The sequence below is a fragment of the Mugil cephalus genome, chromosome 1, assembly GCF_022458985.1.
Source record: "Mugil cephalus isolate CIBA_MC_2020 chromosome 1, CIBA_Mcephalus_1.1, whole genome shotgun sequence".
Taxonomy (NCBI): Eukaryota; Metazoa; Chordata; class Actinopteri; order Mugiliformes; family Mugilidae; genus Mugil; species Mugil cephalus.
The window spans coordinates 1859953-1887092 of record NC_061770.1 but is presented as its reverse complement, the minus strand read 5'-3'; the positions used below and the strand labels follow the sequence as shown (position 1 = coordinate 1887092).

The window sequence follows — 27140 nt, the reverse complement described above, 5'->3', positions numbered from 1 at the left end:
GAATTGTACATAGCCCCCTATTGTATGTGCATACTACGACATTATGCAGCTTTTTGTATCACAATTTTTCAAATTAAGTCTTTTCTCGTACAAATGATTAACACAAAAGAGTATTTTATCACGCAGACAATCCCAGATTGAACTGCTTGCACTTCCTGCAAAATCTCCGTGAAAATATCCGAGAGACCCACACGAGCGTATTCATCCAAGCTAGCGCCACTGGAGATGAGCAATTTTCAGTCATGGTCCCTTGTGCTCGCTTGGCATCTAAGCTGCAACATTGTGTATACTCCAGCCTTGACAGCACACAGTTGCAGCAGAAAAGAGGAAGAAATAGTGGATAAAGGCTGGCATAACACCAGGCAGCTAAGTATAAGGCTGGATGACTGCCTTTTATGTTTCATAATGCAACCTCGGTTTGAGCTGAATTTTAATGTGCTCCACAGTAATTGTTCATTAATCATAATAAATTAAGGTTGTTAACATTTGATTATCACCAATCATATTAGTTGGTAGACATGACCATTAGTGGTAGTAAGCAGGAAGGGCTGCAACTAATGAATTTTCATTAATATTAATTAATCCACTAATTAATTGCCTACAACATGTCAGAATGTAAGGAAAATAGATTATGAAGCTTTGCTGCATGCTTTCATATTCATCGTAATTCCACCTGTACGTTAGCACACCTCCTCGGGATGTACGTTGGCTGGTGATTTGGTACTTAGACTTTGAGCCAGACTTCATCCAGCTGCGTCTCCTTCCTGGGCTTCATCCAGGGTTTGGAGCCAGGAAGCCAGCCAGCCAGGCTGTCTTCCCCCAGCACGAAGAACTCCTCTGGGGGCTATCGCACTAGAAATCCCTTCCTCCCATTCTTAAACATGGACAAGCTGAGGAGCCTGACACCAGCCCTCAGACCTGCCAGTGCAACATGCACCATGCTACTAGTGTAGACACACACGTGCACACACCAACCTACACACACCACTCTCCGCTGCAGACAGCGAGGTCTTCAGGGTTACACTGCTCAATTTCTCTTCTCTTTTCCCGCTCTGGTTCTTCGTCTATCTTGGCAGGAGCTGCTCGCACCTCTCCCACCAGCCATTACCCTCTCGCCGTCTCTCTCCTTGCTGTCATTCCAGCTCCCCTGTGTTTTCTTCTCTCTATCTGTTCATTCACCCTTTTCAAACGCTTAACATCTAATCTTTATTTTTTTTTTTACTTACCACACCTGAATCTTTTTAGTACATCTCTCTCTTTTTCTGTTATCGCACCCCACTATCACTACAACTCATAGGTCTTAAACCTCTGCTGAAGCAGCCGGTCTAGTCCTCTAGCCTCCTCTGCTCTGCTCTGACACCCCCCATCTCTCCCTCTCTCTCCATCTACCAGTCTGCTCTTTCAACTCTTCACTAATTTGCCTCCTCCTCCTATGAGCCCGGCCCGAGCTCCAGCTTCTTTTCCCTCGAGATGTGATTGCCTGCAGTGTGTGCAAGACGGAGTGTGAGATAGTGTGCGTGAAGAAGTTTGATTCTGTGTGTGTGTGTGTGTGTGTGTGTGTGTGTGTGTGTGTGTGTGTGTGTGTGTGTGTGTGTGTGTGTATGTGTGTACGTGTGCAAGGTTGAGTTAAGCTTTTGTGTGCGGGTACATGCGTGCGTTTCAGTAAAAGACAGAAAGTGTGATTTCAGTACAGCTGGAGTTCAGTTTTGTGCATGGATGTGTGTCTGTGTGTGTGTGTAGCTTCAACCCCTTTCTCTGTGTAATGAAACAGACTGCATTAGGACTACGTGGGTGCTATGGGATCTTGATAGAAGTAAGCTACAGGTTTAACCGCCCTGCCCGCCACACACACATACACACATGCACTCTGCCCCCCCATTTCCCTCAGGGCAACTCACCAGCTAGCAAATCATTTATCATGCTGTAATGGCTCTGATGATCTCTCTCTCTCCTTCTCCCCGTCTTTCCACTTAAGGGGTTTGCCCTACATTTTCAATCACAGCACTGCACCACCCCCCATCGCATGCATAAAACCATGTTAAAACTGCTCAAGCCATGATTCCAACCAAAAGTACACCTGTCTAATTGTCCATGACGAGAATCTTCCATCCAAGCACTATTTTACAAAAAGAGAGATTGCTGATATGTATGAACCAGTTTGGGGACACACTGTGGTGCTTGATAAAGCAACACATGTTGACGATCAGTCATTTAAAGATACATTGCTGAACTTGACACTCCTTGTTCAGCACACACAAAAACACTTATCAAGTATCTGTGGAATGATCTGCAAACGCCCCTCCCTCAACCCAGGACCATGTCCATTCTCTGACGAGTCACAACTGTTTTGGCACAAGGGAGATCTACATAATATTAGGAAGATGGTCATAATGTTATGCCTGATCTGTGTATGTCTACAATACCCTCAGTCCGTACTTTTCGAACTGTAATCTTTCGTCTGAATAAATGTAATTATTTTATCATTTTAACATTAAAGAAATTCCTAGTTTCTGATTGTATTTCATTCTCCTGCTGCCAGAGGTGACACATTCTGAGAGCCATTAGCAATTTCTGTTGGCCACTCCTTCTCAATCACTGCTCTCTTCAGTTACTGAAAACCAGTCTGGCTGGTTGAGATAAAACTCTTGGTTACCGTTGCGCCGGCGTTGGAATGTTGCCATGGACACCAGATTTAAAAAACATTAAAGCTTTACATGGTGCTGATCAGCTTAGCTATTACTATGTGAACTCCAAAGGTAAAGGTATTCATTTATGTGTAAACGTCCTGCGCTGTAGTTTTAGGTAATCAGGAGCAAACAGTCATAGCTCTGGCAAAAAAGATAAAAAAAAATACCAGCAGCTTTATACGTTACTAATTAAAGGTCCCATATTATACTTTTTTCACCAATTTCGTATAGGTGTCAGAAGTCCAACATTATTGTTGTTACCCCAAATTCAGCCTTGTCCTGAATTTCAGCCCGTCAAAAAGTGGCTCTAGTGAGCTTTACTGAGAACAGGCTGCTCCTCTGTCTGTAGATCTACCTTTAAATGCTAATGAGCTGTCTGTCCACATGTACTCCACGCCCCTCTCAGGGAGAGGATGCTGCTATTGCTGAAGTTACCATGCGCTAATGTTTACGGTAGATTTATAACTATGGCTGGTAGAGACGCTGTTGTTCAACATGACCAGTTTGAACCAGAATATGACCCAGAAGGAGAGGTTCCTGAAGACGTTCAGACTCTGCAGCTGCAGCAGGACATGCACTCTGTCCAGTTTTTACATATATATTGTAAATATGCATTTATCTAACTTATACATGCGACACTATGACATCAATGTACATATATGGAATGGGGGACGGAATCACACAAGCATACCAATCAGAATTACTGCATATAATATATTTTTTAAGAAGCACCAGGGATATCTGTCTATGTTGAATGTCTCCTGATATTAATTACTCTTGCATATTATTCAAGGACACAAACGTTAGCAACAGTAACTAGGCTACGTTAGCTGCAGTGATAACGTTACAGGGACATGTTCACAGGCTATCACGCTAACTAGGCCTACACAGTAAAGCAACACAAAACAAAATAATTTACAACTCCCACGTTTGTAGTTGTGGTACTGTTGCTACCGAGCCATGCTTTATATTCAGCTGTTTAACGAAGCCTGTTTTGTATGGACACATGTTTAGAAGGCAGTCCTCTGTGAAATGCTGGGCGCACACATGCAAAAAAATAAAATCGATCCACTAGGAGGCTCAGACGAAAGGAGTAAAAATAGACTTCTGTGCTCGTTGATGCAGTCAACGACAGAGCAACGGCTGTGCTTTGCTTGTACCTTCTGCTGTGTGTGTTTGCAAGAGTTTGCAAAGAGAGAAAAATGGTGCTCGCTCGGTAATTTTGGAGGGGCAAAGGCAGTATCTACCACAAGAGGGAGTGGTTATTTTTCCGCTTGACCTCAACAAGGGAAAAATCTCTGATACGCCTATTTAAACACACTTTTGCTAAAAAGTGGAACAAGGAAGTGAGGGAAGTGCCTCATACAGAAGCTATGGGGGCACATATTAGGCACATATTACTGTTGGAAAACCTTTATGAAGTGAATATTGCATAATGCTTTAATGCATTTGTAATTATTTCTTTGATCAGGACAAAAGTGAATGTATGAGTCTGCTCTGGTTGCCTGGCAGCCTCATAATGACAAGAGTCCAACTTCGTACAACATGTACCCTATGAACCCCAGATTATTTTAATCGAAGTCTTGCAATTGGATATACTGTATAAACATGAATGCCAATTTCCCAGCTTTTGATTGGGTTAAATTGAAAATCAGTAAATATGGGACAAAACAAAGGAGTGGACATGTCACCTTATGCTCTGGGAGATTAGTTGTTGTGTTGTGTACATAATAACTAATGACAATATTTAAAGGTAATCCGTGGCTGCAGCTTATTGAAATTGTCTTTGGGACATGATTCCATCCAATGGCTTTTTCATTTTCGTTTTTAATACTCGGTGCTGGGTGCATCTTTCTAGGGAGGAATACTGAGATGCGCGTGATTTTGATTGATTTTCCTGCTTTTTGTGGTGAGAGTGGAACCAGTGAGTGGTTACCATTTGTTGTAATAGAAAACCAAGGCTGAACAGATAAAGAAAGAAGAGGCACAATCAAAGGAAAACTGCTGGAACTACAGAAGGGACTGCACTCTTCAAAACTGGAAGACAATAGAAAAAAAATAAATTCAAAGATTGCTGCTAGAGTGAAATAATGTCTCACAAACAGCTGTGAGTGTGCGTTCTATCTTAAGAAAGCAGGGCTTGCCTATCTTAGATCCTTATTTTCCCTCTTATCCTTTTGGCACCCTTTGGTATGAAGCTTCACACACTGGCCTGACGGTTAAACATGAAACACGCATTCAGGTTCTTAAAGCTCAAAATTCAAAAACCATTTTATCTGTCTGACATTTTGGGGCTACCAGTACGTAATAATTGCACAGCACTGCTTGAAAAGCTCATGAATATTGATGTTTTGTGAATATCTCAATTCAGAGCATTTAAAGTTTTTTAAGCCGTAAGCCCCAAATGCTTTTTACTGTTTTTCTTGCTGTGTTGTATTTCTCAGGAGGGATGAGCCCAGACAAGCAGAGCTACTCTTTTAGACTACAGTTTTTTTTATTTTAGTTTTTAGTTTTTAGTTTTCATATTCCACAATCTAGTGGCATTATTTCGTTATTTCAGTGTGATTCGAAAAAATATTAAATTCATCTCTATGAAACCTGCCTGAATCCGCTCAGCTGCCCGTCTGCTCTGGTATAACAAGCCAGTAATCCTGTGCAAGACACAACTGTGGCCCCGTGGAGCTCTGCTGTAAGCAGTGATAGTATACATCTCATGACAGCCAATCAGGCGGGCTTTTCAGTGCCTGGTTCATTTGTTGCTGTGGAGAGGTGAGACATACGATCTGGCCTCAGGTCCCCGGGGAGTCACTTGGCCCTGCAAGGGCTCTTGAGGGTCATATGGCAAAGATCTGGATTCGATCAAGTGGTGGTGGGGTGGTTGTTACAGGAAACCTGAGAGGCAAACTGGGACATAGGGTGGAGCGACAAAAAAAAAAAGAAAAAAAAATTGAAGCACAAGACTGGATACATGTCCCCCTGCTTTGGATGCAGGTGGTGTTGTGTTCTGGCCCATGTTATGCCAATGTAGAAACTGCCAGTATGTTGTCATTCAGGAAATGTAGTGGCATGTGGACAAATGAAAGGGGGAGGTAAAACTGACAGAATGCAAATGGCTTGCAGGTGTGGGAATGGAAATGAAATGAATGGCAGATGAGGTGTTGCTCCTCCCCTTATAGAAATACAGTGACAGAAGTGACCCAGATTGTCTAAAACACTGCTGCAAATTGCTGTGAGTGAAGCCTTGCCTCTTCTACTCCCCCTTACTGTATCTGAGTCTCTGTTCTTCCACTTCTACTGCCAATTTTCTTTCTTTCCTTTATCCCTCCTTACTTGTCTCCCCTGTCATTGGACTGGCTTTCAAAATGAAATCTCACAAATCACCATTTTTTCAGACCACGACATGGTGTTTTCTGCATTCAGGGTGTTACCGTAGCAACAGGGCAATATTTCTTCGCCCTGCTGTCTCGTACAGATCGTGTTGCATGAATTTGGCATGACATGTGAGACCCAGGATGTTATTTATGCTCTCTGTACCTGTGCTGCTAGACTGATGCAGATGATTGGGACTTGAAGTTCTGCTGCAAGGGGTTTGGTAGTTTGTTTTCTGGCTGTGGACAGTGTGGAGGGCTCTGCAGGGTCATACGGTTGGTGGGTGATTGACAGTGTGGTAGCTAATAAGCGATGTGAATTCTTACTGTATCTCCTTTGTGCCGCCACCATTTTCTGAAGCTTGGAACTTGCTGCACATCACTCTTCCCAAGGATGAGAGCTGCTGTGCTTTGACCCCGTGCCCAGACCTTGTTGTTTACCTGGCAGATTAATATGCGCCTCAGGATGCTGCTGGCGCCGCCAGCTTCTGAATGTCTCTTTTGGTCCATCGGCATTATTTTCGCTGCCGTTGTTTCTCTTCATTTACCTCGTTTATCAGTTTGTTGCCCAAATGAATAATGGATGAGGATGTTCGTTGCCTCGGCGACACACCAAGCTCATCATTGTCATGCTCGCTAAAAACCAGGCCCACTGCCTCCCCCTGACTCCACCCCCTCCACTTCTGGTTGACGGACGAGTTGATATATCAGCACACACTGTTCCCCATGCGAATCTCGGCTGTTGCACAAGCTGATGAAGATGAAGAGAGGAGACTGAGTCTGTACCGAGACTGTATGTCCGTACACTGTATGTCTATACCGTACACATATGGTACATTGTTTTTTGTCCCGTGTTTCCTATATGAATGAAACTGTATCATTTTGTAAGCCTGGAATAGCATTCTACTCCATTTACCTATTGTTTCATCTACCACTTTACCCATTCTCAATATTCCTGCTTATTCTCACCCAAGGGCACATTTTAAACCAACCCAGTGTGCTATGAGTCAAAGGCAATCAAACACTAGACATTAGTTATGCACTTCCAATCTTTATTTATCAGCACTGATGTGCACCAAAGATGCAGAGCTAACCGTATCTCACACTTAACCCCTTTAAAACGTAACTATTACCGAAGATTTCTCAGGAAATGTGAATTTAAATTGTCATTTAAATCAAGACGTCACAGCCTAGACTGTCACAATGCCGAAATTCAAGTCGTCTTTTTAGTGTCTGCATCACTCTTTGAGCATGCACCTGCACCAACCTCCACCTTTGTCACCACTAGTTGCTAGCTGTGCTTGAGGCCAATCATAAGGGACAGTTGACGTTTTTCTGCTGTGACCCAGCATCAAAAAGAATGATACTTTATTGATCTCTGTGAAGAAATTCTTGTCTCCTTAAAGATGGAGGTCAGAGGTCAGGCTCAACCACTCAGCAGCCTAATGCAATTCATAGTCTTGCTCAAGGACACTTTAGCAGTCAAGATGTTTGTCAGAGTAGGAGTTTTGGGTTTTCCACAGTCTAGACAACTGAATAAAACTTCTTCAATATGAACTGTGAGCAAGAGGGCATTACACATGAATAAAGAATCTTAGACTTTTTTTTTTAAATAAGGAATTATAAAACATCCACTGAGCCATCCGGCTTCCACCCTCTTGTTCTTTTTCTTGTAAATTTTAAGCAGTCCATTTATTTTAACCCTGCAGGACCTTGTGGCATTTCAAGGAAGAAATGTGTCGGCTTTTATTTTCTCTGTCAAGTGTGTGAATGCCAAGACATTGTGCCTATCTTGTAAGAATGTGTGCATGTGTGTGTGTTTGAGAGTCTCAGAGCATTGTGAGGCTGGAAAGGATGCAGCCAAAGCCCTGTGGTTGACAGACAGCCGGTCTCAGGGTTATAGCAGGACATACTGCAGCCTGTCAGCCAGCTGAGGAGTCTGACGATGGTTCTTTATTGGTTCTCCATGGCTGGTAATGGCCTTCTTTCCTGGCTTTGCTTTGCTTCTAACTGCAAACTGTCTATGGCAGCAATGACTCTGACGACCTTTGAGCTCAGGATAGAGCCTTTTTACTTTCCGGGCGGTGATAATAGCTGGCATCCATGGTATGTCCACACTGCGTCTTGCCTAGATGTTTGAAATTAGTCTTCTAATCTACTTCTTGTTCAATGTATCTGTAGCATGAATTTAGATATTTATATTAGTATTTTAATTGAATAAAACAATGCAAAATCATCTGCAACAAAACAGCTACCTGCAGTGATCTGTAACAACGCCACCCCAACACTGTCTCCAAACCTCCTCAGTTAACCAGTTCTTTACTCAACCAAAACAATTGGTTCAAAAGTCATGGAGATGGAGAAGCTGCTGGAAATACTAAAGCGGAAACCTGCTACTACCAAGTGGATTAATCACAGCTCTGGTCTATGTTGCCACACACGTTGTTGCATTTCTGGGGAGGTGCATGTCAGCTACAGATACTCTGCGTCTGCGCAAACATGGGAACCTTTGCGTCAGTTAATGCAGAAGCATAAATTGCAGGTAATAGGGACAGCATCAATCAATACATTTTTCACAAAAAAAACAAACAAACAAACAGTGTGTTTACATTGAGGAGACAAAGCCCTCTAGTAGGGACACAGAAGAGGGAGTAAGGTGATAATTTTATAAGGAGGAGTTCAAAGCAGATGGATGGGTCAACAAAACCTTGGGAAAAAAATATTTTTTTAGCCACAATTGGGCATAAGCCTTAATCAGCCTTAATCCTTAATCAACCCCATCACATAACAAAAAGGTATTTAATATGAGATATGTTCCCTGTTCTCAACAAAGTACTTTTTTTAAGTCAAACCTTTTCCTATCCAGGTTGTTTTGGTACCTAAATATTTACAGTGTTTCCAAATCTGAAGACACTTTTGCAACGCACAAAGAAATCAAGTTGTCTTGCCAATAAGCTCACCTTTTCTGACCTTTTCTCACTACTGGTGCACACTTAAACCTTTCACATTTTGTCTACATCTGCTTCTGGGATGAGCAAGTGTTTTAGTTTTTTGTTATATGTTCTGTACATCCATTCCTCATAGATCATCTCATTCACGTCTAATGAGATAATACTCAGTGGTGAATATGTGCGTTTATCTGCTTTTGGTCTCAGAATAAAACTCTCCACAGACAGGTTATGTTTTAATATCTGGTAATCAGCAGGTCATTCATTTCCCTGTCCCATGATTGCAGCCAGAAATCGGCTATTTCGTCAGTGCACCTGATTTATTTTCATTAAGCTTCTACTTCCAACACACAGCCTCGTCTGATTGTACTCTTACCAAAAGAAAGTGAAATTATTTACGGGAGGAAAAAAGGGAATAGCACTGAAACTGTCTTGTTTGAGAGAATAACTGGAGCACATGCTGTCTGATTAGGCATATAAATAATTTATAGTCATTTCATTTATGGGCTGCATTTCAGCAAGTGGGTATTGCACGCCAATTAATATTCCCTCTCTGCCCTCTGTCTGAGAAGATCCAGCAGGACTTGCAGCAAGCAGCTGAAAGAAAAGAAAGAAAGAAAGAGAAGTGTAAGGGAGAGAGCGAGTTCATTACTATAAATGCAAATTAAAGGGTCCCAGTGTCTAATAGCTTGTCACTCTCAGCCCGAGTGCCAAAAAGCCGATATGATAAATATATATATATTTAAACAAGAGAACATAAGATCTTTAATGGAGATGGAATCTAAAATAGAATATTTATAGCTCACTTCTAATGACAATGTTTTGTGTCAGATATATCGCTCATTAACTGGAATCCTTTTATTTATAAGAAATGCTAAAGAATTTTTCATTTTTCTCTGGGCAGCAGCACATTCCCATTCTCTCATTTACGTTTCCTCACAAATCTCATATTGTCAAATGTTAAATTATGTCTCCTCTGTGCTCCCACACATCTGCCGATGATGACCTCGCAGCAGCAAAACATAAAAACCTCATGTCATGCACATCTCTTACACATAGGGGCAAGCAACAGGGAAAATTTATACAGGACACCCAGGCGGTGGTGGAGTGGACACAAGATCCCTATCAGTCTTTATATGAGTCCAGAAGTGATGCCAGGAGGTGATCCCATCTCCCATGTTCCCTTTCACTCTATACAGCATAGACTCATAAGATGCTGTTTCTACCATTGTGTCAGTCTTTCTGACTCTGGCTTTGGTCAGTTTTCCATTGTCTCATAATTCTGACAATAACTACTTTTTGAGATATTTGGCATTAGAGTTTTATCACTCAAAATATACAAGTTTGGGGTCAGAGATATTGTGGGGCTGCCAGTTGCGGCCAGTTGCTGAATACTCCAACAACTGTACCCAAGAAAAGTGCAACTGAAGGTATTTCAACCTCTTAAAGTTTACCTAGTGATACTATTTATCATAGGAGATTTATTCACTGTAGACCTAACAAGGAAAGTTGATCTTCCCTATATACTGCAATTAATTATGATGAAACTGCACCTCTAGGCAACATTGCCATATTAAACATTAGTGTCTGCTCTAGGGAGCGTTCGTTGAGATCTTGTCTGAGAAAACAACCCTCAGGTAAGGACACAAAAATATTCCCAGGTATGAAACAGCAACCAACAAAAATAAGAATAAACTCACAGTAATAGTTCCAATACTGGTGTTGTTGTTTTGAGGTCAGAAAGCTGCTGAATGTTCTCTGGTGCTGGTGCACTGGGCTGCTGTGATGGGGGCTGCTTTGACTTATAATCCACAAATCAACCTGTTTATGAAGTCGACATAATTGATAGCGTTGATGTGATGTTGCAGGGAATTATTATTATTATTTTTTTTATCAAGAAGCATCTGAATCTGACCAGTCATATTTCCCTGACACTCTTCAGACAGTATTCTAAAAGTCCTATTTATGTCTGCACTCTTTCTACTCTACACCAATGCAAATACCACTGGGTATTGTCCATGCTGAAAGGACACCTCCCAGCTCATAATGAGTGGTCATCATGAGTCTCCTGCCACTTTCTCCGCATGACCGGGCCAGTGTGACTTGGCAAGCTCCTCATGACAGATGGCTGACTTGGCTGGAGAGTGACATCTGTATCATCCTTCAGCTCCATCAACCTTGCCTTTCCAGTGTAAAGGCCATCAGAGCCAGTAACTCCTCCCTGTTCCTAGCCTTCCTGCTCTGATGCCACAATTGGCTCCATATGCCAGCCACACGGAGAAGTGTCACTCTCCGCTAGCGCTGCATACAGCAGCCAAGCTCCCAGGCTTCTCTCTCCTCTTCTATCCCACCTTTTCTTTCTGTCACTCTCCTTTTCTGCTTGTCTCTAGTTATTTCCCTGCCCCGGCCCGTCATTGAAATCATTTTCTACATGTCTGTTTAGGGGAAAATGTTGGTGCTGAAGACCTAAACAAACAGGGTGAGGCAGTGGAGCGGTGAGAATATTACATCTTGTAATGACTGCTGTTTCAGGTGATGATGAGCAGAAGGGGCTGTTTATAAAATTAGAGCCATCTAATAACAAGTTACTCCATCGTGAATGAGTTTTTCTTCGATTAGAGAACCAGTGTAAAAGGAAGGAGGAGGGTCACTGGGCAGCAGGCCTGTGAATGTCAAGCCTGAGGCTTGAACCGCCATATTCTGGCTCCAGATGAGCCCCTAGGCGAGGAATATCATCCTAAACTAAATGATGTCCAGTTGAGGACACGTTCTGGTTGAGGCCCCAGGCTAAGAGCTGGCTGGCTGTGAGCTGAAAGCAGGTCAAGGCATTGCGGGATGGAGAGGGAGGAAGAGGCTAATGTGGCCAGTAGTGTTGAGTGTTGACAGGTGGATCATATTGACTGGAGACTCCTCTGTGGACAGTTGAACAGCATTAGCTGGAGGATTGGCTAGCGGTCTGAACAAAGTCAACACACACATACCAGGCTGTCTATTGCAGTTCTAAATGGATAAATGGTTCCCAAACGCTGTCAGGCTTCAAGGTGGCCTGAGTGTTTTGACCGTGGATTCATGAACATTCATGCAAAGCTGTGGACTGCATTTCCACAGCTATCAGTGTCATAGTGTATCTATGCTGACATCAAATTCTGGGTGATATGTGTGTCACATTGTGAGTCACAATGTGTGGAGCCCACCCAGTGTGAGAACACACTCATTCACACTCACGCCAATGCTGGACGGTAGTACCATCATCAACTGAGTCAGAGAAAGTGCTTTGAATTCTGACTTTGACACAACAGTGACTTCAGAATCTAAATATTGTAATGCTGCTAAAATATGAAGCGTGGGTAATCACTGACTAATGCCCAACCACATTTCTAACAGATTTGAGTGTTTGCACATTAGGTGCATTTTGGACCATCAGAAAGTTCAACATTCAACTTAAGTGTTTTTTACAGCAAGTTCGGATGAACTGGGATTTGTAGCAGAAGTGCTGGATTTTAACTTTTAACTGAATCACAATTTTTGACAGATTTTTGTAAAATATATAAAGTGTTTTTGAGTACCATGAAAAGTGCTTATAAATAAAATGTATTATTATTATTATTATTGTCCTCCTGATAACTATTATACTTTGCTCATGCAAACCAACAAAAGAAACAGGATAAAATAGTGGAAAATTTTAAAAATATATGAAACACTTTTCCCATACAAAGTCCCCAGTCCCACAGAATGCTGTGTATGAAAAGTATGATAATTATCTGTTTTGGACGTCAGTGTGAGCATCTCAACACGATGAAAAACATGCATTGTTATGAAAATAATACTCACCCTCTGGCATATACAGCACAAGGAAGCACAGGTTCCTGGTAGAATACTAGAATACTAGTAACATGACATTCTACTGTGTATCTGGAAGTAGTTGCTATGTACATTTCCAAACCCTTTCCTGTCGTCTTATAGCACCTTTGAATTGATGCATCTGTTACCAAACCAGTCTAACATACTGGCCTGTTTTGCAGGTTACCAGAATATATATGGTCATTCAGTTGCTGTAGTATTGATTTTGGTTGTCATGATAACACTTGTCAAAGAAGCAGCTTGTTTTCCTCTTACTCTTTTTTTCCTGAATCGCTGTTAATGCCGTTTGTTGCACACAGCTGTGAGAGGCCTTGGCCTCTACATGTCTTGAGTGTGCTGCTCAGCTTGGTTGCCTGATGACTGAGGAGACTGGGAATCTGTTGGATGCTGCCGCGACGTCTGACTTATGATGATTGGGGTTAATAGCATAGCAAGACAATAGGCCCACCTGCTAGCAACGCACCGAAGTGGCCCGTTGGGTGAGGAGCCTTGGCTTCCCCCCACCACTCCGTCTGCACGCTTCGATGCACATGAAGAATTCAACATGTCTTTTTGATGTTGGCCTGATGTCCCTGAAAGCAGAATTTGTGGCCTTGAATTTATAGTTCATGGTGAAATAAGATACATTTAATGATGTCATGTAGACCAACAAGGTCGTACAAATACATACCAAGAAATAAATGTCAATAGCCTGTGATCGAGCTTTGTAACACATCTGGCTGAAATATTACCCACTGCAGCAGATTGCTTAATATCTATGTATTCACATGCAACAAAACAATATGACAAATAATACAGTAACTTATCTTGGAAATGAGGCATAAATGAGTAGTTGAGCGGGCCAGCAGGCAGAATGTAGTGCAGACAATTATGAAATCCGTCCTAAATTTTAACAGACTTTATTCTTTTCATCAGCGTCATTAAAATGCTCATTTATAAGGGACAGCAGGAAAGGATGATCTCTAATGCCATTAGTGAAGGAAACAGCTTCCCTTTTGATAGCTCCTGCTTTGAAAAATGGATAGAATCCCACTTTAATGGGGTGCTGGTGGATTCATCAACTGTTTTTTTTTTTTTTTTTTCAAACACCCTAACGTAAAAAGCTGTTGTCGACGCATTTAGCAAAAGATCCTTACACGCAGTTTTCCACAACACTTTATCTGATAAAAGATGCAGCCGAAGAACTCATACTTATTTCATGCTTGTGTGTCAGTGAGCTTAAAAAAGCGTTATACCGTGAGCCAATCAGAGAGCCAGAAAACTAAGCTCCTAATATCATCAGAGGAGGTTGGATGACTTTGTGTTGAAGTCATCTTAGCAGGTTTGAACCAGAAAATGTTTTTAATAAATGCATCTGCTTTAACCTTTTTCTACAAGTTTCTCTCTGTGAATAAAGTGTCACTGTTAAACTGTGACATGAATTCTATATCCAGTGCAGTTGCATTCAAAAGACACACCTGACAGATGGCTGGGGCTTGCACTGCTACAGCGAACACATATGTATTGTAATCATCATAAATCTAAAGGTAGAGTTGATATTCTTGAGAGAATTGGCACGTTAAGCTAGTTAAACCAGAAATGTAAGATCTTTTGCTTGTTGTTTCAAAGCCTTGACCCCTTAGTGATTATAAAATGTGAAAAATATCATCTCATATGATCCGACCCTCAGCCCTGTGCTGCTGGAAAGTTGCGTTTATGGGAAATGTCTGAAGATGATGCAAAAGGAGAGGGAATTTAACCCTTCTTACTTTGATGCTAATAAGTGAATCTCAGTGGTAACATTCTCTTTTTCTTCTGTCTCTTCGTCTCATAATCCGTTTGGCCTTTGTAGCGAGAATTATCATTCCGTAAAGGCAACAACAGTTTTCTCTTAAACCAATTAGATGAACCAGCCAGAAGACCGGGATGTGTGCTGGGCTGCTTACACACACACACACACACACACACAGACACACACACACACACACACACACACACCTTGATTGAAGCATAACTGTCAGTCTGTTATTGAACAGGACACATTTCTCACCCTCATAAGCATAAAAAATAACCCACACACATGTGCATATGCACACACATATCAGCTCTTCGTCTTGTCAGACCACTGAACAAGAGAGCAGCTCCTTTGGTTCCATAATGGAAATTGCTATTTCAAAGCCCTCAAACAGAGATGTTAACCTTGTGCGATACTTGTGACATTAAAAATGGATCAAAGCAGCTGAGCTTTGATGTCAATGGTAGATTTTATTTGGGTCCCGGCAGCAGAGAAGGCTGGTAAGCCTGACTCTTTAGCTCCCTCTGCTGGGAGAACTCTCTGTCACGGACACAACTTGAGGTGTTGTGTTGTTCTTTTCTTTGTATTGTAATGGTTTTAATCCTTAACTGTGCCCTGCAGACAGTAGGCAGTTGGTGATTAAGACGCGGATGTAGATAAAAGTGAAAAAAACACTCAAAGGAGAGGCAGCAAATGAGAAAGCAGCTGTTTCCTCTTTCCTTTCACTCAGTCCATCAATCAGGTTTTGTTATGCAATATGAGAGCTGATGTGGACTGTCTGGGGTGTAATGTCTGGAAAGAGTAGCGAGGGGAGAGGTAACTCTGGGTGGGCGGTGTTGCCGATGATGGGGGGTTGAACTTTTGACCCTCAGCAGGCAGTCTGAAAACCTCTCGTATTAGACTCTCACCCACAGAGCTCAGCTTGGGCCTGGGAATGAACACACTGTCCAAAGAGATAAATTACTTTGAGGGGAAGCAAAATCACCTACCTGTGCCAGTGTGGACGTGTTTCAGAGCGTACTACAGTGAGTCTAAGTTGTGTAAGTTTGCAGGTTGAAAACAGACGGAAACAAAAAAGCAGAGAAGCAGCCATTTTGCACACATGTGCTAGTTTCTGTCGGACAGAAAAGAGGCAGTTGTGTGTGTGTTCATGCAATCCCTCTGTGGATGTGGGCGCTGTGTGCATCGCCATTAGTGTGTATGCATTTGTGCACTCCTGAGTAAAGCGCAGAGTGGGGGGTGGTGGGAGTGAATGGAAAAGATGGAGATGGAGACACAGATAGAGAGAGTGAAAAATACATAAATAATTGATGGTACATACCGCCTTGCATCTGCCGCCTGCTGCCGTTGAGTTTCTTCAAAGTAGATGTTGATGCAGGGTCTTGCAAAAACACAGCACAACCACCCCTCTATACTGACCTCATTATCACATCAGAAAAACAATAATGCGTTGCTTTTAAAATAGGCAACGATTACGTTCTAGGAAATAGATGCAAATGCTTCAGCCTCAGATCATCTGCCAGATTAACTGAATATTTGTTTATTTTGCCATATTATTTAACACGGGGAAAAAAAGAAACCTATTCCTAGTTGTCATGCAAGCCAGTGAGAATAAAAAGGTCCAAATGGGATTGTTAATTAATTGAATATTGGCTTGTTAGTGTGGAACGGATGTTGAGTTTCTGCAGCTTATTTCTGCACTGGTTGTGCATATCAGTCACAAACAAGTGGGTTAGGCTGTTAGAGCCTCAATACGTGATTGACTTTAATGTGTTTAAGTTTTGTTCCCTCCCTCCATCCGCAGGCCTATTTTCTCTCAGTTTGCTCATTAAATCTTTGTGGAAATTCTCCAGCTCTTGTGGAAGAGACTTTCTTTTGATTAGACCATAAACAAATGGAGGAGTTGGTTGACATCTCCCAAGACTGTGGCCCTCTTTTGTTTTGCTGCTGCACTGTTGCTGCCCCCCTCCCTGCTTTGACAGGACTTGAGTACTATTCCCCAAAGCCTTTATTCTCGCTCGTTTTCTTTCTTTTTTTTTTTTCCCCGTTCTCTCTCCTAACTCCAACCCCTCCTCCCCTCTGTCTTTGTTAAGACAGCCCCTCTTCCACTCCCCCCACGTCTCTCTCTCTCTCTCTCTCTCTCCCTCTCCCTCTCTTGCACTGTCTCTCTCGCTCTCTCATTATTTGCTCATCCGTTCCGCCGGCTGAGGGCTGAGAGTGGAGCGCTCTGGAGGAGAGTGTTGGGAAACCAGCGACATATCACTGCTGTTTTCTCCAAAAGAAAACAAACCAAAAAGGTGGACCGAAGTGTCAGGAGCGCCTTTTCCTCTTGCCGACGCTTGTCCTCCCGCCCATCTACTCACCCCGATCGCTCTCTCTCTGTCCGCTGACTTCACTCATTGACTCACCCCTGCCTGCTTCAGCTGGCTGACGGAGCGCGCTGACACTGGGACCACTACCTGCTGCCTGGGGATTAAGTGCGCTATGAATACCCAAAGCCTAATTTGTTGTTTTGGCTGCCAGTGAGTGTTGGATTCACACGGAGGAGAAGCTGGAACATAAATCCCTGTGGCCAGGACACTGGGAGAGCCTCTGGACTGAGACATCCCAGCGCAAAAGCGACTGGATGCTTGAGGAAGCGTATAAAACAAACAGACGGCAAACCAAAGAATCAGAGAGAAGCCTGGACAAGTTCTTTCCGGAAGGCGAGACTGACGATAGATCACACTAAGAGAATCATTTCCTCACGTTATTTTGATTGGAATCTTCTTTGTGGGCTGCTGACAGAGACATAAAGCCCAAGAAATCTTTGCCTCGAGCGCCTTGGTTGATTTCTAATCTCTCTGAGATTTTTCTCCTTTTCATTCTGTGACTTTATTCATTCAGAGTGTTTTCTTTCATTCATCTGTAGCTGCTTAGAACAGGAGACAGCTGTAGACTGACAAGTCAAGTAGGGATTGCGATCGTTGGTGTCTCTAACTTTTTCCCTCCTCACCACATTCCGTTTGACCTGTTTTTGGCCCCAGCGTACCGGTGGGTTTTAGTGGGGGCAGCTACTAACCCCATCCACAAGACTGCCCAGGAATAAAGGATATTGAACCAAGGAGGAGTGGCAGGCGCGGAGGAGGGACAGGGAGGAAAAACAAACCGTCTCCTTCGATCCTGGGACCATATTATTTAGTGAGGGACAGCCAGCTGCTTTACAGCGATCCTCGTAGTCACACTACAGCAGATACAATTTTCTCCAGTGACAGTATCAAGTTTGGGTGGATTTCACATGCCGTCTACCACACCATAAACCAAAGAGCCGGTCCTTTGGATGAAAAGAAGTTATGTTGAGTTAGAGGAACACCAGGCAGCCCGTTGCTGAGGGAGCACCTGCTGTGCAAGAGCCACAGGAAAGCTAAAAACGATGCATTACCAGCACCTCTTAGGGAAATACTTGTTACACATGCTTTCGGTGAGCACCAGACCTCGGCTTGATTTGTAAAGGCTTTTGACCAGAGAAGGAGGGGGGAGTGCCGTATGAGCCGGCATCCTAGACCTCTTTCAAATTCGACTAATTACCAGTCAGGGTCACTGGAAAGAAAAGATTGAATTCCTTTTGTGGATTTACTACCGGTCTGCTGTGGAAGAGTTCCTTGTGGATGTCTGACAATTCAAAACACCTTACTCACACATTTCTGACATAGGTGTATCTCACATACATATGTACTAGCACACACTGCCCAACACCTTATCTTCACCCACTTAAATCCGCACTCATGTTTGCACTGTAAGTATAAACCACTTCAAAACACACACATTCTTGCACATTAAAACCCCATTAGTTTGTCTTTTTCTCAGTGGGCACAGCAGAATGGAGGTTGTGTGGACAGGTGGAGGGCTGTAGGAGTCCAACATCCCTGTCCCCCCGTCTGTCCCCTTTCCCCAAATGGATGTTATTATCTCTAAAAATGTGTTGCTTGGAAACCGCTGAAAGCTTGCTGCTGCGATTTTCTGACAGAAACAGTCACCGGGTCCCTGCCACGGTGCACAGCTGGAACCACAGCTGAAATAACGACCATTACGCATCATTTTCTTTCTTTTTTTTTTTTTGCGTTTTGTATATTCCTTGTCTTCATTGTTTGCGCTTACTCTACCGCCATCATTTTTTCCAACGGGTCTTTGGGCACCCCTCGTCGCACTCCTCGCCCCATCATCTCCTCCACCCTGGAGGGGAGGGGGTCGTTGGAGTGGAGCATGAGCGGGTGCCACTATCCCTCGCCAACGCCACCGGAGCGGGACCGCAGGTACCAGCACAAAGTGTCCCTGGTGGTGCGCTACTTCATGATCCCCTGCAACATCTGTCTGATCCTGCTGGCCACATCTACACTGGGCTTCGCCGTGCTCCTGTTCCTCAATAACTGTACGTTTGTTCATTTGAAGCACACAACTTTACTCTCTGTACTGTATTCATATTTTGCATTTTCATATCACATAAGCATACTGCTTGGGAAAACAATGCTTGCCATAAAGCCACATTGCTACACAATTTAGATGGAAGAATATGTTTTGCAGATACTGCATCCTTTACTACATAGTAAATGTCCTTGTTGAACCATATGCCACCAAAACAAAGCTCAACTCCCTTCTCCTGACAGCCTTATCTCCGCTTGAAGTAAGGACATCAGGACAGTTAAAGTCACAGTCGCCTTTTTCTTCTTTCAGTGTCTGCAGGCTTCTACAACTACTCCATATCTCCCCTCCAAAGCCATGGCATTTACATTAAACTGTGCAATGAAGTATTAAATGGCGATTAATGCCTTTGGTGGATGAAAAATGTCTTTTGGCCTGGAAAATCCTGACCGCTCCTTTTATCTGCCCCGACAGCAAAATTCTTCCCTTGCTACATACTGAAAGCGCAGTAGCTCATTAAGAGCCCAAGACATACGGTGCCGTTTGTGTGCTTTAGCTGCTGGTAGTAGTTTTGATGTTTGGCATTGTGTCAAAGAGTTCTGGAACGAGAGTTAATTGCTTTGGTTTTGATTATGTTAACCTTCATCCTGGCGGGGTGTCACTTTCAAGCACCAGAGCAAATACAGTAGAAACGCAGTAGATGCGTTTCTGTACAGACAGAGTGTTCTTTTCAGAACCATAGTTAGATGAATAGAAATATGACAGCCTTCTCTTCACAGCACTGTTTTGTCTGAACACGAGCAGCTTTAGGAACTGCGTACAGAAAAGTAAGAATCTGACCAAGTGTTTGATGCCGTCTCTTGACACTTGACAGTTTCTGATCCTGAGGTTCAAATATTGCTTAGAAAGCACTGATCAGATACTCAGCCCAGTTCCTGACAGGTCTGACTGTCACAGCTGTAAGCACCTATAGTCACCTTCACAACATGACCTAAATAGACTTTTGCATGCTTGGGTGACTTTGCTTAAGTAATCCAAGTAGTACTGTTTTTTTTTTGTTTTTTTTAACACCAGCAATAACAGGCCATCAGGTATTTCCTCAGATGTATTTCCTTCACTCTCTCAGAGAGATTTACACAACTCACAGCACAACAACATAAAGTTGAATTTCCCCCTCTCTCCATTTATGTGATTCTTATACCTCATAACACACTCACTTATGTATTAGAATTTAGTAAAGTAAGTAAATATGGTCAATAAGCACAACCATAGTAGCAATTTTATGCCAAAATGGCTTTGAAGTGGTACTAGAGCAACTTTATAACGGGATTCGCTGTTCTCTTTGACTGTGCTTTTTGTTCCGTGTCAACCTGTTTTCGCTGGATTACTCTTTGACTCTTATCAGGCTGTTGACTTTTTAAACCATGCACAAGGCAAAGTCCCCACAGTCAGGAGCGTGTGTCTCTTTGCATTTGTCAAAAAGTGTCTGTTTTTTCTAGGTTTGTGTCTTTCTCTCAGCTTCGTCGGCCGTTCCTTGTCGTTCCAACTGGTGATTGTGCGTGAACTGATGGAGGATAGTTCATTTGTAATCGAATCAATTTTAGCTAGACAGATTCTATTAGATTTAATACAATCCCAGTTAAAGCAGGCCCCTTTTCACCTCTCAAATGACAGAGTGAAAAGAAATGTGCAGTAGGGAAATTGATGAGCTGAAAGGGGCTCTATTATGCTGGCAAGAGCCCTTGCCATGTGGCAACAAGGACAGCTGGATGGGATAGTGATAGTGCTGGTAGTAGTGACGTGACGTGCGTGTGTGTGATGTGTGTGTGTGTGTAGTGGGAGGAGGGGTGTTAGAGTAGTCATGCAACCTCAGATTCACAATTTCTGTTATCACCATATGGGGTGAAGCATGTCCACACATACGCATGCAATTTGTAACCCCCCCCCCCCCCCCCCCCCCCCCACCCATTGAAATTCTTTCGCCTGCCAATGCAGGCACACTCATTTCATCATTCTGTACCGCTATACATCAACCATGGCAAAGGGGAAGGTGACACACTTGCAGAGATACACTCACACACACACACACCTCGTTCTGTACATGGCTAAATGTCACAGTCAGACACATTGATTTGCTAGAGATATAGGGTGAATGATGGCCATGTTGTGACATTCACACAGGCACAGGAACTCACGCAGGCTTTGCCAAGTGCAAAGGGAGATGGAAATGGCTGATATGTTTATGGAAAGACCTTATCTTGTCCTTTCGTTATGGAAATGTGAAGGAAATCGTTTAGCTTCGCCCAGCATCTTGGCTCACTTTGTACTACACCGTCTCTGTCGGGCTCCTTCCGATTCACCTTGTGCGACAATACATCTCTATCGGCATACGTTTGTATGTGCATGTTTAGACATGCTCTCAAGTGCGCGACCCGAAGCACAACCTGTTTCGATGCTTTTTTACTCTCTTTGCAGAACTTTTGTATCTTCCTCATGACGATTTATGTTCCCTTGGTTTCACATGTTCTCTTGAAATCCCCTCCAGATGGAAATCAGTTATCGTCATGACTGACTGGGAAACGGCTTCAGCAGACACTTCATTATTCACCTCTAGAACCAACCTCGCTTCTCTTCTCCGCTTTCCTCATTTTCTCTCTCCTTCCCTCCCCCCTCTCACTCGCTCGCTTTCTCCCCAAAGCCCCGGCTGTTGACAAGCAATTTTAAGTGAGCCTAAATTTAAAACTCAGCTGTGTCTCGGGATGCCGACGGGTGTTGCAGAAGTCCTGAGAAAGACTGCGGTGCAGTGGCTGACGGGCAACTGAAAAATGTTTTAGCGGGGTAATTGATGTGATGTGTTTTATCTTCCTCATTATCCGTCACAGTGCAGAGATGCTAGTAGAGAGATGGCTGGGCGGATGCACAGGCTTTCTGAATATGTGTGCGCTGGTGTGTTTGTTCTGTGCAGGGAGCGCTGACAACTCACTGGGGCTTTGCTTAGTGAGTCAGACAGGCGAGTTGCTGCTGGAGTGCAGATGGCGGTATGGTTGGGTCGTGCCTGGTACTCTGGTGCTCTGGTACACTGTGACCAGTGTACCACGACAGATTTCAGGGAACATATCATGTTTGTGATAGTGAATGGTGACAATGCACAGCGCAAAAAAAACTTCTCAGTCGTAGTCATGCTTAGAAATGCAATTGTTTTGGATAAGAAATACTACTTGGCCTGCTGTAGCCATGCTCAATTCTTCTGAGAATATAAATTGGATGTCATTATGGGGTGTGTTTCAATCAATACAGAAAAAAATCCATCTGCATGCAATTGGATAGTCCTAGTCATTTTGATGTAAACAAATTTGACTCCACTACACTCAGCTGACGTGGATGACTATGCCTTCAATTCATCACTGCATATAACCCTTCCAGACCATTTGATTGGCCAAGCTTAATCAGTTTGAGAGTGACTCCAGATCAACCTTCCACTGCAAACAGTTTTTTTGGGAGGGAGAAGTCAGGCAGGCTTCCAGGCCACGTACAACAAACACTATCAAGTATGAGTCTGCTGATATCCACTAGCTGGATGTGCTTTCTGTCATGATGTCTGTGGCATATTTCTGTCTACTTGATTATCCCACTCGATGTTTTCTGTTCACTGCTGCAATGATTAGCTGTTTAATCAGTTAGTCAATCCACAGAAAATTAAGCTACAGCGGCCAACCAACTTTCCCTCGTTTCAGCTTCTCAAATGTGAAAATTGGCTGCTTAATATCGGGAATTACACATTTTGGGAGATTGTTTGAGAATACAACCAATTTCAAGACATCTCCAAAGGCTGTGGAAAGTAATTTTATTCTCTACAATATTGCTACTAAGAAAAGTAAGGAGAAGTTAGAAAAAAAAGGTAAATCTCCATAACATATTGTGTTACTGATCATTAACTGACCGTGATTCATGTAACCATATCAAGGTATTTTCAAGCATCATTGTGTTACGGCTGCACTAAACTCAGGTTACAGGAGGTTTTCCCCTGGTGAGTTGCTCTGTCATTTGACACTACAGGTCTAGTTTTATGGTTCCCATAAACACCCTGGCCTGATGTCATTGTCTGGTGTGGACAAACAGAGGAGCATGATGTCATTTGATGTATTAAGGGAAAATATTCTGATTGATTCTGCATGTGTTTGCAGGGGACGTGGTTTTCACCATGTCATGCATCACTCTTATCTCACCTTTTCAGATCCACGTGTCCTCACTTCTCATGCGCTCTTACAATATCAAAACTCACGCCGTGTGGTTGAAATGAGAAGATGATAGAAGCAATGAAAGACATCAGAGCATTTCTGAAATGCACTCCTGTCGATTAGCTTGGCCGGGTCCCTGCAGGGCCCAGTGACTGCATTAGAATGTGTTAGATAGAAAAACCAAGGATGTGTGTCCCTTTTTTGTAGCAACTCAATTATTTGGCCTTTACCCCTGGGAAGCTGCTGAATCTCCCCAAAACTAAAACCCTATTTCTCTCTCTTTCTGTTTTATCTCTTTCAGACAAACCACCTCACTTCACACCAGCCCAGCCTCCTGATGGTAAGTCCTCTGTGGTTTCTGTCCGCGCGCCTCCGCTGACCGCTGGGTTTCTGGGGGAGGGAGGGTGCCTGCGAATAATGACCGCAGACAGAAGATCTCTGCCTTTGAAGTGGGCAGTGGTCTGTGTGCTTTGCCAGATTTGGCTGCTCCGCTTTTTGTCTCTCCACTGTTGGTATGGCAGGCACGTGGCCAGGTCTGCTCAGGGCTTTGATGTAAGAAGCATCTCTTGATGACTTGATTTGATCAGCTCCGCACTGCTAGTTGGGCTCATGTTCAATACCTGTTACGACAGCACCATTCGCATACTTCTGATAGGGTCTAATGGGATAATACACCTCCTCCTATGTGACTATTCAATATAAACACATTGGGCTGCTTGGGGCTTGTTGGCCAGGGGCTAAGAGCTGCACCATTACCCTGCCTTGTTATCTGTATGTTCGCATCCAATCCGGCACATATAAACCTTTGCAATGAATGTCACATTGTTTCAGTCATTTCTGGGCCCAGTTACACAGAGCCCTTAATTAAAAAGGCAACAATTTATTTCCAAAACAGTAGATCTCTGCAAGATTTAATTGGAGGAAAACAGCTGGTTTTCAAGCTGCTTTCATGAATATTTATCAGACGCAGCACAGAGACGGTGTTTGACAGACTTTTTTTTATTTTGTGCTGCACTGACAGTTCGCTGGGGTTGGACTCCCACTAGTTCTGAAGGTGTTGTATCATCCTGCTTGTGTGCCAGCTACAAAACCGGAGGTTCGGAGGGAGAAAACATGAAGAGAAAATGTTTCTAATGATCCGAGGGCTGGCCACTGCCTGGGACAAAAGGCCAAAGTGTGGGCTCGCTGAATCTGTTTCTTGTAATTGCTCAGTCACTCTCCCCATAGGCCAGCTTGTTTGCAGAAGCAGTTTGTGAAAGATGTCAGGTTAAAAAAACAACAAAGAAAAAAAAAAAAAACCTATCAAATTAGAGGTGATTTATGATGAATGTAATTGTCTTGCAGAGTCGGGACAATAAGCTGTTCACTGTCAATGTGAAACTGCTGTGGCGTTTGCCCTGAACAAATAATAGGGCTTGATTGAACATTTCTCAACTCACCTCAACACCTCAGGAGTCCATAAGATGTCTGTATTTTCCCCGTTTGTGCCTCATCACAAAAACCTCTGACGATTCAATTGCAGTCGGCACCGTTTACAGCAGCAATTCCTTTTTGTTTTAATGACAGCTGAAATTGACTTGACAAATGATTATATCCTACGCTGAGGTCTCTATTTGTCTGTTTTTGAAGCAAATCTTGCAATAAAATTTGGCTCTCCACTGGGGAAATGAGAAACAGTATGCAGGCAGCGAAGCAGCCCATTTCTGTCTTCCATTGAATTTTCCCCCACAAAAGAAATAACGCCCAGCTTATCGATTGAGCCACTCATTTCCCATGTATTAAAGTTTTTGCTGTTGGAAGGGCACAGTTTGTTTCTGCACTAGTCAACCGTTTAAAAGCTGCTCCTAGCCCTTAATTACATTTCCAATAGTTCTGTAGACTTCCTGTCAGCAGCCTATGCTGTTTTAATATGGCAAGCAAAACAAAAAGCAAAGTCTCCTATCAGCGGGCTAAGCCTGCCCAGTGGGACACAGATTCTCTGGGTCATTTAACACTTGAGAGATTAGTGAGACAATTAGAGTCTGGCCCATATACGGTAGTAGGCCACTTTTTGGAGATGAGAGATGCTTTTAGTAGTGGTGGAGGGGTGATGTAGAAGATGCTGTAGTAATATAAGTTTCACCATCAGTCACAGCTTCTCCAGAGAGCACAGGGCTTGTTCTATTGAACTTGTCCTCAGCGCCAAGGACACTTGGCTCCCCAGTACTTAATTACAGGAAATCACAGACAAGATACCAAGGAGCCTGCATTTTTAAACAGCTCAGTTTGTCTCTGAAATACCGTTGATGAGATGTCCTTATTAGCAAAGGAGTTTCTGCAGAAAGGAAAGGAATTTGTTCTGCAAATTAGAGCAAGAGAATCTTGGGACACACCAGGGAAAAATGCAGGTTCGGCACAACACGAGTAAAGGCTCTTAGATGGTATTTATGGTGTGCGCCACCCGCAAATAGCTGACGAATCCTCCCCAATGAATGGCCTATAATCACCAGTCAAAAAAGTGACAAAAGTCACAAAGCAGCCTTTAATTAGGCTCTTTCTTTGAAAGCTCAAAGCAGCAGTTGCTTGGCTCGGGCCATACTCATTATTGCCTGTCGTCTCTTGATAATAAGACAGTTGTTGCGTGCTTGGCCAAAGCTAGAAAGCTCATAGAATTTGCAGCTTTTGGGATTAGTACTGGACTTTGGAAATCGTGGGTTGACCGAGAGAAATTCTTCATGAAAGAAGCTCTTGGTCACCAGCTGTTAAAGGACATTGGAAGTTGAAGCTAATTGGGTGTTGAGTGATGGCAAATATAGTTGTAAATGAGCAGAATACTTCTGTTACTTCAATTTTGCCTCAAGACCAAAAGGAAAAGGAGTGAATATGGGTTCCTGAATATGTGTCGTTGCATCTTATTGCATTCTTGGGCGACAAAACAATGACCAAATGAGATCAAAATAGGCCACTCAAAAGAGACAAAGTGTAATGGAAGAGTGGAACCTCAGACAGTTCAGAGAGTCTCCTGTGACTGTAGCCGTCTGCACCACCACCTGCTTGGCAATATCCCATTTGTTGCAAGTCTTTGAGTTTCACATTTGCCACTGACAGCACTCCCCAGAGGATGCTCCTCACTGACAGTCAAAATAAACTCCTGGACTGAAATGGCATTTGATCTGAGATGCTGGGACGCCTGTTAAAAAAAAAAAAAAGAGAGAAAAGAAAGTGCCAGCGGGCTCGCTTACATTTTGAGAACCACGACCTAGAGTTGACATAACTCTTCGTCAGCTCTGGTACAATACAGTAACCATGTGCTGCACAGCCATTAACCTCAGATTGAGGGAGGGCACACACACACACACACACACACACACACATAAAATGCCCCTGTAATTTATTCTGCCGGAGCGTTTCCCTGTGTTCTTGACAGTAAGCCTGACTCGGAGAGAGGCAGAATTAATTATGACTCCTCGGCCTATCTTAATTAAATCTTTTCACATCATAGATTTCACACAACAGAGGCAGAATATCTACCTCATCTTTTAGTTGGGGTGGGGGCCCTGGCTGAGAATGTCTCACATCAAGATATCAAAGGTACACTGCAAAGTTGCCTTCCCAGGATTATGATTTCACAGAAGAGTCATATCCGGTGTTCAACAGAGAGCAGCTTGTTACCCCGCTGGAAGCCTTGACTTTATCAGCTGAAAGTTTGTTGCCCTTTTTGAAGTACACAGAGCTCCCAAATTGCACAGCTGAACTCTGTATCCTCATCTCAGTGGATGCTTACCTGACAGCCAGTAGGTTGTGAGGGTTTTTTTTTTCCTTTCAAAAACAAAGGAAAAATGTAAATTATTAGCCAAGTATCATCAACCCCCACTGTCTAACCATTT

General features: G+C 43.2%; 1 protein-coding gene across 10 annotated transcripts in view; it reads left to right on the top strand.

Annotated features, from left to right (window-relative positions):
• Positions 1-27140, top strand: part of agrn (agrin) — a 238124-nt gene that overhangs the window by 73394 nt on the left and 137590 nt on the right. For 8 of the 10 annotated variants that reach the window (XM_047599697.1, XM_047599689.1, XM_047599706.1 and 5 more), the window contains one exon: positions 23576-23614. In XM_047599697.1, the coding sequence (XP_047455653.1) occupies positions 23576-23614 (39 nt within the window). Of the gene's footprint in view, positions 1-16818; positions 19047-23575; positions 23615-27140 lie in introns of those variants that run through there. The other 2 variants (XM_047599733.1, XM_047599758.1) reach the window with 2 other exon arrangements.